Source organism: Cebus imitator, unplaced genomic scaffold, assembly GCF_001604975.1.
Source record: "Cebus imitator isolate Cc_AM_T3 unplaced genomic scaffold, Cebus_imitator-1.0 Scaffold624, whole genome shotgun sequence".
Classification (NCBI taxonomy): domain Eukaryota; kingdom Metazoa; phylum Chordata; class Mammalia; order Primates; family Cebidae; genus Cebus; species Cebus imitator.
Window position 1 is genome coordinate 340,110 of NW_016107939.1, and position 17,338 is coordinate 357,447.

At 37.0% G+C, this 17,338-nt stretch overlaps 1 protein-coding gene across 1 annotated transcript in view; it reads left to right on the plus strand.

Moving 5' to 3' along the window:
- The window catches only part of MPDZ (multiple PDZ domain crumbs cell polarity complex component), a 165,833-nt gene that overhangs the window by 100,663 nt on the left and 47,832 nt on the right, over nucleotides 1-17,338 (plus strand). The window contains exons 22-24 of the mRNA XM_037734472.1: nucleotides 3,302-3,500; nucleotides 9,347-9,451; nucleotides 13,978-14,070. Of these exons, the coding sequence (XP_037590400.1) occupies nucleotides 3,302-3,500; nucleotides 9,347-9,451; nucleotides 13,978-14,070 (397 nt within the window). The remainder of the gene's footprint in view (nucleotides 1-3,301; nucleotides 3,501-9,346; nucleotides 9,452-13,977; nucleotides 14,071-17,338) is intronic.

Below are 17,338 nucleotides of genomic sequence, written 5' to 3' on the forward strand. Positions count from 1 at the left end.
CATTTTAAAACTGAATTAAGATTTACATTTAGTCTTTAGGGAGCAATGTAACCTTGGTTTTCATTTTAAACATATTTTATGAGTTTTGTGTTGTTTTTAGTTTTCTGACTAAATTTTGTTATACACTTTGTGTCAGGTACTTTGAAAGTTTTACTATACATAAGTGTTTCTCACTTAATTCTTTAAACAACCATAAGAGAAAATGCCATCCCTTTGAAGAGATAAGTAAACTGAGGCCCTGTGTGAGGTTAGGTCAGTTGCCCAAGCTTGTACTGATTGGAAGTTGTGGAATTCAGATTTGTAACCAGTTCTCTAGTTCCAAAGTTCATGATTTGGGATTTGAGATATTCTTTGATGCTTCTTCCAGGAAAAAATTGAGAGATCTTACAAATTACAACCAAAATCTAGTTAGTGGAGATTACCCCCAAGTGACTCAACCTTGAAAATTGTCATTTGGTGAAAGGAAAGTATAAGCTCAGCTAACTGATGTTGACTTTTTAGTTTACACAGTTGATGTGACCTGACAGCCTTCGTAGCTGAGAGTCGCGAGTTAAATATGCTATTAAAAGTGAATTCAGAGATCATGTTGGCCATAGCTCATGATATGTTTCATGTCTGTGTTTTACCTTTTGTAGTCTGACTGGTGCTAATGAGAATAAGACGATGAGTTGGATTCCCAGTGTGATTCACTGAGTTAAATTTTACCTTGTGCTGACACATTTTTATTTTACCAAAGTACGGTTGTGTTGTGGGTATTGGTGGGAGAAAGGTGGCTTTATCAGTAAAAACTAGAGTACCTTTTGAAAATTTTCAGAGCCAGTCTTTTTGCTCGCCTGAAATGGTATCTTATTATTTTATGGTAAGCAGAGATGTCTTCTTAACAATACACTTGAAAATTGTTACTATGAGTCTTACCTGAATGTTTTAAGTACATTTAAAAATGTTTTATTTCTATCAGAAAGCAGTAAGTAGGAGCTTGGATTGCCATATCCAGGCACGAACTATTAGGCTAAAAACATAATCAGAATCATTTTTTAAAATGTTTGAAATACCATATCTAATTTGGTATGAGTAGAATTAATATTTGGAAAGACATCATTTTTTAAAATATATAAAAACCTAAAAAGGAATTTGTGACATCTGTCAAAGAAGGTTTTATAAATACCCTGGTAGCTTTATATCTCTCCTTATCTTGTTTAATTATATAATTTTGTTTTGGAAGAAACTTTCAACACTTCATTTTATGTGAACTTACATTATTTTTGCAAAGTTTTAAATATAATTTTTAAAAGTTCTGTATTTTTCAAGGAATAGAGTGAGGATCGGATGCAAAGGGAACATTTGGGCCTTGCCTCCTCCCAAGCCGCCTCTGGGCCTCACTGCCTCCACAGCCATCCCCTATCAGCTCACTCTCTCCCACCCGCCTGCCGCTTCTCCTGGAGCCCAGGGCTGCTCTGTCAAGACCCGCCATGGCAGCCCTAGGCCCCCGTGGCTTGCTGGTACCTGGGGCCCTCGGGCCCTTGCCCCCACTCAGAGAGGGCCTGGAATTCTGGAGCTAGGCAGGGACAGGGTCGGGCCGGCATCTGGAGGGGAGCCAGGGCCCAGAAAAGCTGACTTGCTCTTCCAGAAGGACATTTGAGGAAGTGTTATGGAAGAGTGAGAGTTATCTGTGCAAGAGCTGCAGAAAGAAGGTGTCAGACAAAGACTTCAAAATGGGCAGAGACTAGATGTATTTGTGACTAGAATTCAGGGAGTCAAGAAGGACATAACACAAAGCAGGGATACACACTGCAAAGGCCAGTGTACCCCTGGCCTATAGTCTGTGCTGAGCAAGTGTGTTGTGTTTTACTACAACGGGAAACTATTGGAGAGTTGCAGCCAAGGGACTAATAGGATGTGACTTGTCCTTTTTTGTAATGGTCCCTCTGTCTTCTGTGGGAATTATGCGTTAAAGGAGACAATAATGGAAGGCAGGTGACCAGTTAGAAAGGAGGCTTTTACAAAAAGTCAGGCAAGAGAAGGTGTTGACTTTGTCTAGGGTTAGTATTTAAATGGAAAAAGGTAAATGGATTCAAGATAAATTTTGAAGATAGAAATGACAGGATTTGGTGATTGGATTAAATATAGGGGTTGAGAGAGGGTATGAATCAAGAAAGACCCCAGTATTTCTACTTTGAATAATGGAGGGTAATGTGGTCATGCAATTTACCAAAAAAGGGAAGAAAAACGGAGAAATAATGTGAGATTAAAAATTGCAGGTTCAATTTTATACATGCTGAGATTGCATTTCCTGCGAGACATCCATGGGACGTGAAAAGAGGGCAGTTTAGGCCAGTGCAGTGGCTCACACCTGTAATCCCAGCACATTGGGAGGCCAAGGCGGGCAGATCATGAGGTCAGAAGTTCAAGACCGGTCTGACCAATATGGTGAAACCCATCTCTACTAAAAATACAAAAATTAGCTGGATGTGGTGGCGTGCGCCTGTGATCCCAGCTACTCAGGAGGCTGAGGCAGGAGAATCACTGCAACCCCCGGAGGTGCAGGTTGCAGTGAGCCGAGATCATGCCACTGTACTCAAGCCTGGGCGACAGAGTGAGACTCCATTTAAAAAAAAAAAAAGGAGGGCAATTTAATATCCAAATTAGAGGCTTAAAGTTCAGAGATAAAATGGAAATAGATTAAGTTCATAGCAATTTACTTCAATAAACTGTACTTTCACGCACTGTGATAGGCTCCAGATATGAAGACTTCAATATAAGCTTCTTGATGTTAGGAATTCTGTGCTGTGCTTTTATCCTAAGCAACCAATATAGTTTTGGCACGTATTAGCCACATAGTAAATAGATCCGAATGAACAAGTGACATAGAAATAAGGTAATAGCAGATAATTTCTTAATTTACAGAACAAATTTTCCTTTTGTAGTCTTGATTTTAATTCTCTTTTATGTGTAAGAGACGAACTGCTATTGTAAAACTGATTCAGTTGTATCATAGTACTCTCCCTGAGAGTCCTTTTTATTTAAGGGGGCAACACATCACATTGTCTAAATTACATTCATTCCACAATGTAGACCCGTTTCTTTTATAACATATTGACTCTACACAATTTGACAAACATTTACAAATTTACTTAAAAATATCTTTTGTTAGAAACACTTTTTCTTGTTTTTGCTATTGCTTTTTATTGACTAAAATGTTACTCCTATTTTTATCTACAAATCATAGGAATTATTAAATTCAAATTAAAATGAATTTGAAAATCATGTATTTAATTATATTTGCATTTCTCTTTTCCTATAGGAATGACAGTTAGTGCTAATAAAGATGGCTTGGGGATGATTGTTCGAAGCATTATTCATGGAGGTGCCATTAATCGAGATGGCCGGATTGCCATTGGGGACTGTATCTTGTCCATTAATGAAGAGTCTACCATCAGTGTAACCAATGCCCAGGCTCGAGCTATGTTAAGAAGACATTCTCTCATTGGCCCTGACATAAAGTAAGTATCATTTGGAGCCCAGTTTGGCTTGGGAAATTCAGAAATTCCACTGAATCAGAATTCTTTTTCAGTATACACTTCTGTTTGAGATACAAACATTATCACACTTTTTAAAAAATATAAATCACTCAAGAAATTGACTCTGTTTTAATCATTCTCAATTCTAAGTATAGTTTCTTTGAGACTCTAGCAGTATTAAAAATTTGAAAATGTTGCTTTGTTTTTTCTTTGTTTTGTTTTGTATTTTGTTTTTCTTTTTGAGACAGAGTCTAGCTCTGTTGCCGGGCTGGAGTGCAGTGGTATGATCTTGGCTCACTGCAAACTCTGCCTCCTGGGTTTAAACAATTCTCCATCTCAGCCTCCTGAGTAGCTGGGATTATAGGCACATGCCACCACACCCGACTAATTTTTTGTATTTTTACTGGAGATAGGATTTACCATCTTGGCCAGGCTGGTCTTGAACTCCTGACCTCGTGATCCGCCCATCTCGGCCTCCCAAAGTGCTGGGATTACAGGTGTGAGCCACCGCGCCTGGCCTGTATTTTTTATTATACTTCTCTAGTGATTTCTACAACCACCATAGATGTGTGGGATGCAATGACTCTCACATAGCAAGAGGACCCAATTTTAGGATCTTAGAAAGATGTTTGGTTTGGCTTCAATATAAGAATTGTACCCTACCTAATTGAACTGTGTGAATCCTAGAACTAAGCCAGTTCTTTAAGGGCCAAACATGCAAAAAACATAAAACAGTGTCCATCTGACTCAAAACTTACCCTTTCTTGAACTACCTCATAAACTCAGGGAATAGACAATATGTTGGTATGGTCTGTTTGTAGGTCAGGTAGGATATTTTGTCAGGAAGTGCTTAAGATTTTTGATAATCCCATAATGTACTAAAAGCACATCATATATGTGGTTTGGTTTTTAAGTCACTAAACATTCCTTGAAGCAACATAAAAATCAGCTCATGACTTTATTATGATACTTTATCAATGTGGCATTTGCCTCTAGCATGAATCACTGAATATTTGTTTTTAATGTATGAGGGGATGACATCATATAATAAGAGCTCAGGGAAAGACTGTTTACCTAAAATGGATGTAATGATTATTAGTATGGGGGACTTTTATGTATTAATCTTATTTTACTGACTATATTCTCTATTACTAGTTGTTTTGCAAAGTATATATTGATAGGGCTTAGGTAACAAAAGCTGTACAGACTGTTTTTCATTCTGTGGTCAATAAAAAGCAGAGAAGTATATACATTTGGAGCAGATTCCGCTATCTTATACAAAAGAAATATTATTTTTAGGCAAAATCTTCACTAATGGGTTTTCATATTTTTGTATGCTTTTTTGATTTTTATTTACAGTTGAACAGATCATCAGATCATGTTACTGTTCCTTAATTACCTTATAATAATTGGAGCACAAGTGAACATCATTAAAAATGTTAGTCCTTTTATCATAAGAAAAGAGAAACTTCAAGTGTTTTCCTTAGCCAGTGTTCCATGACATAGATCATATGGAGACTATGTGTTTATTGTAGGGGTTTTAGTTTAAATGGATTAGATATAGTATAAAGTGCAGTTGGCCTAGTAACTGATCATTTGATTTATTGTGCCATGATGTACATTTATGCTGTGTGTGCTGATACCAGTCTGCTGCCCACCTTTTGGCACTCCGATCACCAGAATTAGTACTAGCCCTACCCCTCTGTTCTAATGTACTGCAGAACTTTAAGAGTGGTTAAAAAATAAGACCATTGTGACACCAGTTTGGCATAAGTCATGCATCTGGTCACCTCTAGAAAACTTTTGGGGTACATTTTCAGGCTCAAAGTCTTTTTTTACCCTTTCCTCATTTTTTTTTTATTGTTGTATGTTTCCATTTCCCCTCTCCCTCTGCTTCAGCAGAATTTACCCAGTCATATGGGCAGAAGCTTTATTATGACTATGAAGGATGTCTAGAGAGCTAGCTTCATACCTACTTTAGGATCTTAGGAGGCAGAATGTACTGTAGAATCTTACATTTTTTTAAAAAAAAGAAGAAAAATCATACAACCTTTCTTCTGGAAATCAATCATCCAGTCAGTCAGTCAGTCTGTCTCCAGTGCAGGTAAACTAACATTCAAAACACATTGATTTCTTCTCAAATGCCTTAAAAATGCTCTCATTCAAATGGTGATAGCTTAACTTATTGATTAATTATAGAAATAAACTAAAATCATCCTTACATTATGCTTTTTCAGGAAAAAAATAGATTATAAAATGCAAATAGCCATTTAGATTGACCAGGGCTGAGCAGCATGTTCTGTGCATTTTACATGAAATGTTTTTGTCCCTGTACCTTTCCTACCACTTGTTTCGTGAAGCAGAAGGTTTAGAATTACCTTGAAAGCTATGTGAATAATTTTCCCAAAAGGAAAGTTTAGTCCTTCCATTACTCTGAATAGAGCCATAACATTGCCTGGGGCCCATTAAGCTTTGTGCTCATTACCTGGATCTAGGCTCCATCCACATCGCTTTCTCATTATTTTTCTTTATGAACCTAGCTTAATCTGGGTGGGGGTGGACGGGTGTATTGTAGGGACTTTAAAAAAAGAGACTGTGGTTCAGTTACATAACTGATTGGTTTTAGGGAAAGCATTGCATATAGAGACAATGCACTGGATTTCTTTTTTGCCATTTACGATAGATAGCGAGGAACTTTTGTGTGTGTGTGTTCATGCATGCATGTGTAGATAATTTGAGTTTCAAGAGTTCAAGAACAGCCAGTTTAAGATCCAGGTTTCATTATTTTCTATGGAAAACCAGATGCGAAGCCTCACCAGAATGCATTCTGTTTCACTTCTCACTCCACCTTGCCAGGAGCTCTTATATTTCTGTAATAATAGCCAGGGTTTTGTGCTTAGCAGCAGCTGCTTATAACATCTGCCAGATAATTACTGAGCTGAATCAGAATTCACCTGCCTTAACCTAAAGTGTGGGATGAATTCCTGATCAAGGAATAAAAGATTGATTGCAGTTACATTTTTTTCATGCTTGTTAATAATCACTGCTATAGACACTAGTAAAGAGCAGATGCTTTTCTGGGGGAGGTGTAGATGGGAGGGAGGTGGAAAGGGGAAAAAAAAACAACCAGGAGCACCCACTTTTAACTGCATATGTATGCATCTCACATTCAGCACAAGACATTGACATTTGTTAACACCATTGTAAAAAGATGCCGCGGCGTATGCTTCACATTCTAGATTTTCTGCAGCACCTGCTGACGATCGAGCCTCCTTTTATGTGTGAGTATCAGTGATTCAGAAGCTCATTATGGCTGTGTGTTACAACTTGTCTGTGAAAACAATTTTGTGCTTTTGTAATGTTCCAGTGCAAGGATAGACCCCAATATAGATTTCGTATATACATTTTGGATTGTTTTCTTCGTTTAAATAAGAACATAAAATCCAACAGAGCTGTGAGATTGTTACGTTTTCACATTGCACTGATGATTGTGAACTCATTTGAAAATCATATTTTCTAATTACAAAGCTTTTGAGCTCCTGTGTAAGGGAAGGATCCTGATTGCATGTGCAGGCGCAGTCTCTGCATTAATAACCATATCACATTACAGCATCACTAATGGTATTCTTTTTTCTTCTAGTCTATGTATAACCAAAAGTTAGTCCATGTGTAACCAAAAGTTATTTTAAATTTTTAATTCAACTCTCTAAGCATTTTCAGTGTGTTTTTGCAGCCCGTAATGCAGCTTTGGCCTTTTTGCTACGGATTTGGAGGTTTTGTATGACTGTGACCAGACTTGTGCTAGCATGGTTCTGCATGTGCTGTTGCATTGTGGGACACTTGTTCTCGTGGCCTCACTCTCTGTAGTGGCTAAATAGTTATTAAAACTGCCATCTCTACTCTTTCTCACTGGTATGCCAAGTATAGGAAAAATATTTGTAAATACCTCCACTCCTCACCTTTTGGTAAAAGAAAAAATAACATTGAACAAATGTAAAGAAAAATTCCTTTATAACATTGTTTGGGATAGAAACATCTTTACCTTCTTTCTCAAACCAATTAAAAATTAAATACTTAGTACTGATTACTATTATTTTTGCTTTCTGTCTTGCCTTTTCTCCCTGACCTTTTCCTGGCTTTTTAAACTTGTGTTTTATTTATAGGAGTTTTACTGAATCTTCAGGAATAACATCAGTTTTCTTGAATAGCCTTTTCACATTTTAGGTTTTATATTTATCTTTATTTTATTTTTTCATCATTTAAAATATAATCAGTCTTCTTTCCTGACATAATGTATTGTTTGAAGGCATAAAAGCAGATTTGCTGTGCCAAATATTTTTGTAGCACCTTAGAGAAGGTGTCTTTATAGATGAATAAGCTAATTAGGGCCAGAATTAAAATGTAACTTTTTCACCCAGCTTAGTCTTAAATCCATTGATCTGTACTTTCTGCTTCATTTTTTGACCTTTGAGGTAAAAGTGTCATGAAGCCTCCATGTATTCTGCCCAAGTGATCAGTATGACCAAGAAAGCTGATGATCTGTGAGAGCACTGACTTACATTTGGATTGTGCTTCTCAGTTTACAGTAGCTTCACAAAAGTGACATCCTTTTTGTGGTAGAGGGTATAGAGGTTCAGCGGTGGTGATTTACCCCATGACATTCTGCATGATAGCAGAACTGTGTCTTCCGACTCCAAACCCAAGTGACCTCACACTTTGAAGTGAAAGAGTGAATGCTTTCTATAGAATGTCAATATATTTGAAATTATGTATACTCATTCAGTAAATTATGACATTGGTGTAATTTTTATTTTGTTATAACATAAAAGACAATCTTTTTATCTTTGCCCTCCAGTGCTGAGGCTTTGTATACTTATTATTATAACAGATATATTATGGAGAGATGATTTAATAACCTTTGTGATTTCTAATTTTTTTGTTGTTGCACAAAAGTGCTGCATTGAGTTGATTCAGTATTTCTCTTATGTTACTATTCATTAATTTGAATTTCTTGAAACAGCTTACTTAAACTGTATCCACTATGTAAGAAGCCTTACAGGACAGCCGTAAACTTGAGTTTTCATATATCAGTTTCTAAACATTACAGCAGTAGTCAGCATCTGGCATAGTGTCTTCCACCTAATAGGCATTCAGTCAGTACTTGTTGAATTAGTAAATGGCCATTCACGTGTAAATTGTAGTCTTTACTTTGAGACCAAAGTGAATTTTTAAAAATTGTTACAAATTAGTAAAAGCCTTTCCATAAACTCAAATGGTTTAATCTCATACTTTAGACTTGAGAGTTCATAACTTAATAGTGCTAACATAATTATTGATAATACTTGTTAATCTCTAGAATTAATTATGTATTTATAGAAAGATGTAAAGTAATTTGTGATATTTAGCATTTCAACAGAGTAAACCTAATTTGTTTCTGCTAGAGAACCCAGAAATCTTTGAACAAAATTATTGTTATTACTGACAATCATTGTTCTAGGGATTTATATATCTTCCTAATTAAAAAAAAAATGGTTGTTAGCCTTTTCGTTTGACAGTATAAATAATTCTGTTTTCCTTCCCCGCATGATGATTGGTAAACACATAGTTAATCACAGCATTTAAAAACTTAGTTTCTGTTGTTATTTTCCCCATGGAATACTTTATCCTGTTGAAGTTTGGACTCTGCTGAATATATTGATTAAATGAGTTGTGTGAAAAAGTAGGGAGAAAGAGGCAGTATGACTTGTTTCCTTTATTTTAGAAACTTTTTCTAACAGCTAGGCAAAACATTGTTTCCCTTCACTTTCATGGATTCTGTTTTGTTCCAGAATTACTTATGTGCCTGCAGAACACTTGGAAGAGTTCAAAATAAGCTTGGGACGACAATCGGGAAGAATGATGGCATTGGACATTTTTTCTTCATACACTGGCAGGTGAGTGAAACATTAAATTTGATACAATAAATGATATAGCAAGTTGTAGAGGATTTAGAATTCAGAGTCAGGAGAACTAGAACAAAGAAAAAGCCTGAATCCTTTTCCTCTTTCAAGATTTTAAAAAATATTCTTCCCTTACCCTCAATTATGTAACTAATTATTATATAGTATGGAAAATTTGAGAAATATATAAACATTCAAATCAGTAGAATAGTATTTAATTCTACCACACAATGTAGCACTTTTAACATGCTAAGTTTTGATAATTTGCCCCAAATGAGTATCATTTCATTAATTTCTTAGAACCTAAGAAATTTTATGATGTTTTTACTTTTTCATAAATATTATCAAACATCTTTAGAAATGTTATTTATTCTTTTATTAACATGCATACAAATTCAGAAACTTTTTTTTTCTTTTTCAAGGCAGAGTCTCACTCTTGCTCAGGCTAGAGTACAGTGGTGCCATCATGGTTCACTTCAGCCTCTACCTCCTGGGTTAATGCAGCCTCCTATCTCAGCCTCCCAGGTAGCTGGGATTATAGGTGTGTGCCACCACATTGGGCTAATTTTTGTATTTTTTGTAGAGATAGGGTTTGCTCACGTTGCTTTGGCTGGTCTCAAACTCCTGAGCTTAAGCCATCTGCCCACTTTGGCCTCCCAAAGTGCTGGGATTCACAGGTGTGCACCACCATGCCTAGACCAGAAACATTTTAAATCGTAATTTTCTTACTCTTTTGGAGAATGTTGAGCTGAACCTGTTAGCATGTATACATGTTAGGAAATGATGTTTGGCTTTTTAAAGGCGCTTGATATACAGTGTATTAAGAGCCTTTAAATAATATAGGGAACATTTTCTTTTTTCTTAGGAAAGGCAAGAACTGGGTTTTGATGCTGCTGCTGACTGAGTCAAGATCAGGGAGATAAATAATGTCATATTGCTTTTCCATGAAGAATGTACCATTTTACACTCTCAGTTGTGGGCCTGTGTTTTTCAGTTGTGCTGGTAACTGAGTACTAAGTTTCTTGTAAGCATGTGGTAGAGCAGAAATGGCCTTGCAAGCACTTTGAGGTCTTCTCAGAAGAGTTCTACCATTCTTTTTTTTTTTTTTGAGATGGAGCTTTGCTCTTGTTGAGCAGGCTGGAGCGCAATGGTATGATCTTGGCTCACTGCAACGTCCGCCTCCTAGGTTCAAGGGACTCTCCTGCCTCAGGCTTCTGAGTAGCTGGGATTATAGGCACCAGCCACCATGCCCAGCTAATATTTTGCGTTTTTAGTAGAGACGGAGTTTCACCATTTTGGCCAGGCTGGTCTTGAACTCCTTACCTTGTGATCCCCCACCCCCTCACATCAGCCTCCCAAAGTGCTGGTATTACAGGCATGAGCCACCATCCCCGGCCATGTTCTACTATTCTTTAGAGGATGTCAGAACGTCCTAGAACACTATGGTCTCCGGTGACATTGCATTCATTATGATCTTTGCTGCTTCCTCAGCAAATTACACATGGCCACAGAATATAGAAAGTGTCAGAGAAGGGGAAGGTACGTTATTTGTATAATAAAGGGAAGGAATGGCATGGTCGTTGGTGCCTCATGAATATTATGGGAAAAGGAGTATAATTGTCCCTCAGTATCTGTTGGGGATTCGTTTCAGGACTCCCCATGGGTACCAAAATCCACAGATGCTCAATCCTTTATACAAAATGGCACAGTATTCACATATAGCCTCCGTACATTCTCCCATATACTTCAAATCATCTCTAGATTACTTATAATACCTAATACAGTGTAAGGCTATGTAAGTAGTGATTATACTGTGGTTTTCTTTTTTTAATAATGACAAGAAAAAAAGTCAGTACATGTTCAGTACAGATGCAGCCATCTATTTTTTTTTCTCAAATATTTTTGGTCTGCTGTTAGTTTAATCCATGGATGTGGGACCCAAAAATACGAGGGATAGGGGAGGCAACTGTGTTTACTTTACACTGCGCGAAGGTCAGCCACCCTCCAGGATTTCCATTGTAGGGTTAGTGGCGTGAGTTGATTATAGTTTCCCAGTGCATCCTGTCAAACTGGTAAAGTCAATTATTTCAATGTCCCTCTGAAATGTGTGTCACATGACTTAAAGAAAACACCAGGTAACATCTTAGTCCTGTTAAGTTCTAAGGCCTTAAAATACTCACAAGCTATTAGGAAGAAAGCCACTTTGAGCAATGTGCTTCCTCCAAGCACAGAAAAGCGTATAGCCTGGATTGTTCTATGCTCTAACTAGCTGCTTCACTGCAGAGAAAGTATATTTTCTATTGATACCAGAATGCTTAAAATAGAACTAAGGGATCTGCATTTTTGGTAGAAGAATCTGCAGCAGAGAAAGGTTCAGTAACTTTCCCACAACTAATAAATGCCACAGCCAAGCGTAGAATGTAAGCAGACTCCATGTTCTTACCATTGGATCCAAAGAAGGAATTGCAGAAGTCTACAAAGCATGTGCCATATAAAAATATGTGGCAGCATAGCATGGCAGTTAAGAACTCAGGTTTTATGGTAAGATGATCTCAATCCAAATCTCAATTATGCTGCATTACTATGTGACTTTCTGCCAGTTACTTTACCTGGTACATATATGAAGATATAAAGAGATCTAGTTATGATAGTTGATAAAATCTTGTTGGTACTCAGTGGTTTAATACAGCAGAAAAGTAGTTGATTGTCTTCTTTCTTGGCTGAGTGCATGCAGGAAGATATGAACCTTGAGTCCCTGACACTCTAACATGAGTAAACAAAAATCAGCACATGTAGATGAGCATATTTGGGTTAGCAAAAAGATTCAAGATTATAGAATAATCTGAAGAGACTGGGGCCCTTGGATTAGATTATTCTGGATATTTGTCTTATATCTAAAAAGGAAGAAGCAAGATGCAATGTGGCTAGAGCGTTTCTGAGTAGCTCCCACTGCTTAGACTTTAGGACTAAAGACCTCCCCCAATACCTTGGCTATCACTGAATATTTTAAGGACTCTTTCTAGGTTCTGATTCTTGTGTGTTGTCTAACTCTGTTTTCTTCATCATATTCTCTCCTGTTGTGCTTCCAGAAGGTTAGGCCTAGTTTTTACCTCTCTCCCTTGCATCTTCTGGATGAAGATTTCATTTTTACAATTTCTGTGTCAACTCTTTGATAACATTTTTAGGATCTCCCTCTTGAAGCTTTTCCTACCAGCCCTACCCTACTGTCAGGTTTAGACTCTAGGAACCCTAGTCTCTTTCAGAGCCTTTTCTTTAATTGCACTTGAGGGAAACTCAAAACACAAAACCAACGGGTAGGACCTATAGCCTGTACATTTTATTCTGACAGTTTAAAAACAAAAACTTAACATTCCAAGAAAAAATGAGACATTCTAGGAGTGCCTGGACATTTGCTTGCCAGAAATGTTGCAAAGTGCATTCAAGCTCAGATGGATGATTGGAATAGATGACTTCTGATCTTGAAGTCTGAATATTATATCATTTGAGAGAGTTCAGTATTCCTGTCAGGGGAGAATGGCCATAATTTTACATACTTTCTTTTGATTCTTCAATTTCTATAAATACTAACTGAAAACATTTATTGAATCAAAATTTTTATAGCCTTCTCTGCTTTAAGCAGAATATGTGGACGTGTTTCTTTAGAAATCCAATTTTTACCAACAGCCTAGTGACAGTCCATAATCAGTTTAACCATCTTCTATTATCTTAGCAGTGTCATTTATTGACACAAAGTATTCCTTTGGACTAAACAAAATATTTCTTGATATTGTTATTGTATATTTTCTTTACAGTCAATCAGTAGATTGGACACATTTTGTCACATGTTTCCATATGGCAAAATCTAAATTGCTACAGAAATATAGCAGAAATGTTCAAGAGTAACCTTGAACACAGATGTCTTGTAAACTGCTTCTCTTAAGAAGTATTCTGTGTCTTGGCCCTCTGGATGGGGTGAAGCTGGACCATAAGCATTTCACTTAACTTTTCAAAAATTGAAAGAAAAGCATTGGTCCATCCTTAGGAAAAGAGATACTGAACTCTTGGCAAACTTGATGAGAAATTGCTTCAGGACAGGGGTCAGGGCTGTGCATACATGCTTACAACCTACATGGTGCTTCTAGCTTCTTGCACATTATAGAAATTTAAGAAATGCTTGTTCAATGGATTTTCTTTACAAACCTGGTATTTATTCCATTTTTCCTATTCCTTTCCCTTATTTTCCCATGTTTCATCAGGAAAGAAACAGACTGGACAGGAATCTTAGTGTTCAACTCTAAGTGTTCAACTAGGATAAGTTGATTCTAATGCAAGGTTTTAATTTTGTTTGGTTAGGTTTTTGTTTCCTCCTGATGTAAAAATATTTTATGCTGATTGCCACATATGGTGAAAATATAGAGTAGTCCTGCATTTTTAGCTAAACCAACAGTAGAGTACATATAAGGTAATCTTGCATATTTTACTAGGATTTGGGGGTACTCATTGTATAATTCTTTAACCAGAGACATTCCAGAATTACCAGAGCGAGAAGAGGGAGAGGGCGAAGAAAGTGAACTTCCAAACACAGCATACAGCAATTGGAATCAGCCCAGACGGTAAGGACTATTTCTGTCTTCTGCCCGGTCAATGGATATATAGTGTTTAAAGAGAAGTAGGTATAGTTTCAAGTGCTGGATTTCAGCTTGCTTCTTGTCCCTCTGGGTGAGTTGTTTAATACTTCTAACTCATCATTTTTTCATGTATACAGTGGAGAGAATAATGCATATCACACAGGGTTAAAACTAACATATATATGCAGAGATCTGGCACATAGTAGGGACTAAATTAAAATTATGCATAGATAGCTGGAATGGATAATACATTCTGTAGAGTTTGATCTTAGATATACCAAAAAGTATTCATTTAAATTTTATCTAGCATTTGTAGCAACTAGATATGCAAACATATATATTCAAAACGTGCATATGTACCCCAGAGCCCAAATACAATTAAAAAAAAAAATCCCACCAAGCTTTCTATGGTGCTGCCTACATTGAGAACAGGTATAAGTGCTAGATCTGTGGCAGAAAATATATTCTGAGGTGTTAAGTGTCTTATTTATTTGTGGATGGAGGTAGAAATAAGTTAGATGAAACTGTTTTGTAGCATATAGTCATAGTGATAAACTTGAATTTTTTAGGAGGACAGTAATCACAGGAAAATAAGATGCATTGGTCAGTTTTGGTAACAATATTATGAAAGGAAAAGTAGTTTTTAGAAGGTGATATGATTTGGCTCTGTGTGTCCACCCAAATCTCGTAGCTCTCATAATTCCCACGTTATGGGAGGGACCCTGTGGGAAATGATTGAATTATGGGGACATCTCTTTCCCTTGCTGTTCTCCTGAAAGCAAATGGGCCTCACCAGACCTGATGGTTTTAAAAACGAGTGTTGCCCTGCATAAGCCCTTTTATTTGCCTGCTGCCATCCACATAAGATGTGACTTGCCCCTGTTTACCTTCTGCCGTGATTGTCAGGCCTCCCCAGCCAATGTGGAACTGTAAGTCCAATAACCTCCTTCTTTTGTAAATTACCCAGTCTTGGGTATTTCTTTATCAGCACCATGAAAATGGATTAATATAGAAGGCAATATGCAAAATGATTGGTGTCAGTAAGAGCCATGTTAGAATTTTTGACTCTGATACTTTCTAAGACAGGTTTCTTCATCTCTGCTGGGTCTCTGCTATTTTATCTGTTAAATGGGATTAATAATGGAATCTTTTTGAATTTAGAGGAGAATTCAGTGTCATCTAAAATCCTTAGCATAGTGCCTGGCAAATAGTGAGTCAGTGGTTGGCTTTGTCTATATTGATACTATATTGGTCACTGGTACCTGAGCAAAGAGAAAGCACTATATACAGGAATCATTATGAAATTTTCTTATGAGAAAGAAGAGCATAACGTCTGGACTGGAAAATTTTTATGCTTTTCTCCTTTTAACTTCCACGCAATTCTAAGATAGCTAACAACCTTACATAAAGAATATTTCCAAAGTTTCCATAAATCCTTCTAAGAAGTACTCTGTATTCACTAATGTAGTGCTTCCCCTACATGCACTAAGCTACTTCTAGGGGAAGTTCATAGAACACGAGAAGAAGAAAGCTTAATGGAATAACCAGAGCTTTTAATGAATTAGGAGTTGTGTTGTGAACATCCTTCATAGCATTAGAAATGTGATGGGACAGTCATACAGGAAAACAACAGAAATTTGTATGAAAATCAAGAATACTTGTTAGCAAAATGTAAATTTTAAGATTATAAAATAGGCTGTATTTTATTTTGCATGTGATTTTCATTTTATACAGTTGATATTGTACTGCCTACCACATGTATTATTTTCCATTTTGCTTAATTTTTCTCTCAATTCTTATCTTTCGTAAATCTATCAAGCTTGATACTTAGAGATCTAATTCATTCAATTTAGTTGTGTTGTATGTCAATATATGATACCATAGTTTATTCATTCTCAGATTCACAGTTAACAGTTATTTGCTATTATAATAATTCTGTGCAATAAATATATTTATGTATACTTACACATGAAAATTTATGTAAGGAATATATCCAGAAGTGGAATTGCTGGCCTGTAAGTTTATATGCATTTTTTAATTTCAGTTTGTCAAGTTGCTTTTTAAGGTTGCTATACCAACTTTTGGTTTTCTTTTAAGACGGAGTCTCACTCTCTTGCCAGGCTGGAGCTGGAGTGCAGTGGCATGATCTCAGCTCACTGCAGCCTCCGCCTCCCAGGTTCAAGCAATTCTCCTGCCTCAACCTGTCGAGTAGCTTGGACTACAGGCGTGCACCACCATGCCTGCTAATTTTCGTATTTTTAGTAGAGACAGGATTTCACCATGTTGGCCAGGATGATCTCAATCTCCTGACCTTGTGATCCACCTGCCTCAGCCTCCCAAAGAGCTGGGATCACAGGCGTGAGCCACCGTGCCTGGCCACTGATGTTTTTTTTTAATATTACTCAGGAAGTCATAAGAATCACTTTCTAATTTGCACCAACCGTATAGAGCCCTCGGAGACATTTTCTTTCCTTCTTTCTTTTTTCTTTTTGAGAAAAGAGTTAAGGAGTCCTACATATGTATTCTGGATTGTTAAATATGTACACTTGGCTAAACTTACTATATGTGCAATGTACTATATGTACAATGGCTAAACTTACTACTTTGCTACTTTGCCATAGGAACTGCTTTAAGAAAACAGGGAAGGGACAGTTGTAGTGGCTCATGCCTGTAATCTCAGCACTTAGGGAGGCTGGAGTGGGAAGATTACTGAGCCTAGGAGTTCCTGAGCCCAGGATGTTGAGGTGGGAAGTCAAGCCTGCAGTGAACCGTGATCACGCCATTGTACTCTAGCCTGGGCTGCAGAATGAGACCCTGTCTCAAAACAAAAATGAAAACAAACAAACAAAAAACAGGGAAAGATGGTGGATGTTGGTTCTTTTCTGTCACAGAATTTCTGGAGTAAGAGAAAACAGTACTTTAACTAGTTTATTAATGAAGATTTAGTAAGATCAAAGATCATGGTAAGGTTCTTTCAAGCGAAACAGGTAGAGTTTCTAGAGTTACAGACAATAAAAAGAGTTACTGGCCACAGGAAGATGTTCCTCAGCATCTGCTTTCATTTTACCTGGTTCCCGTCCATTCCTCTCTGTGGTGCTCTTTCATCCTCAGCCTCTTCTTATCTCAGTCATTTTTCAGGATTCCTTACTTCAACATTTTCTCTTCTCTGGGAGTGCCTCAAATGTCAATGTTAAGGACATATTTGACAATATTGTCTTCTCCTACTTTTCTTTCTTTTTTTTTTTTTTTTTTT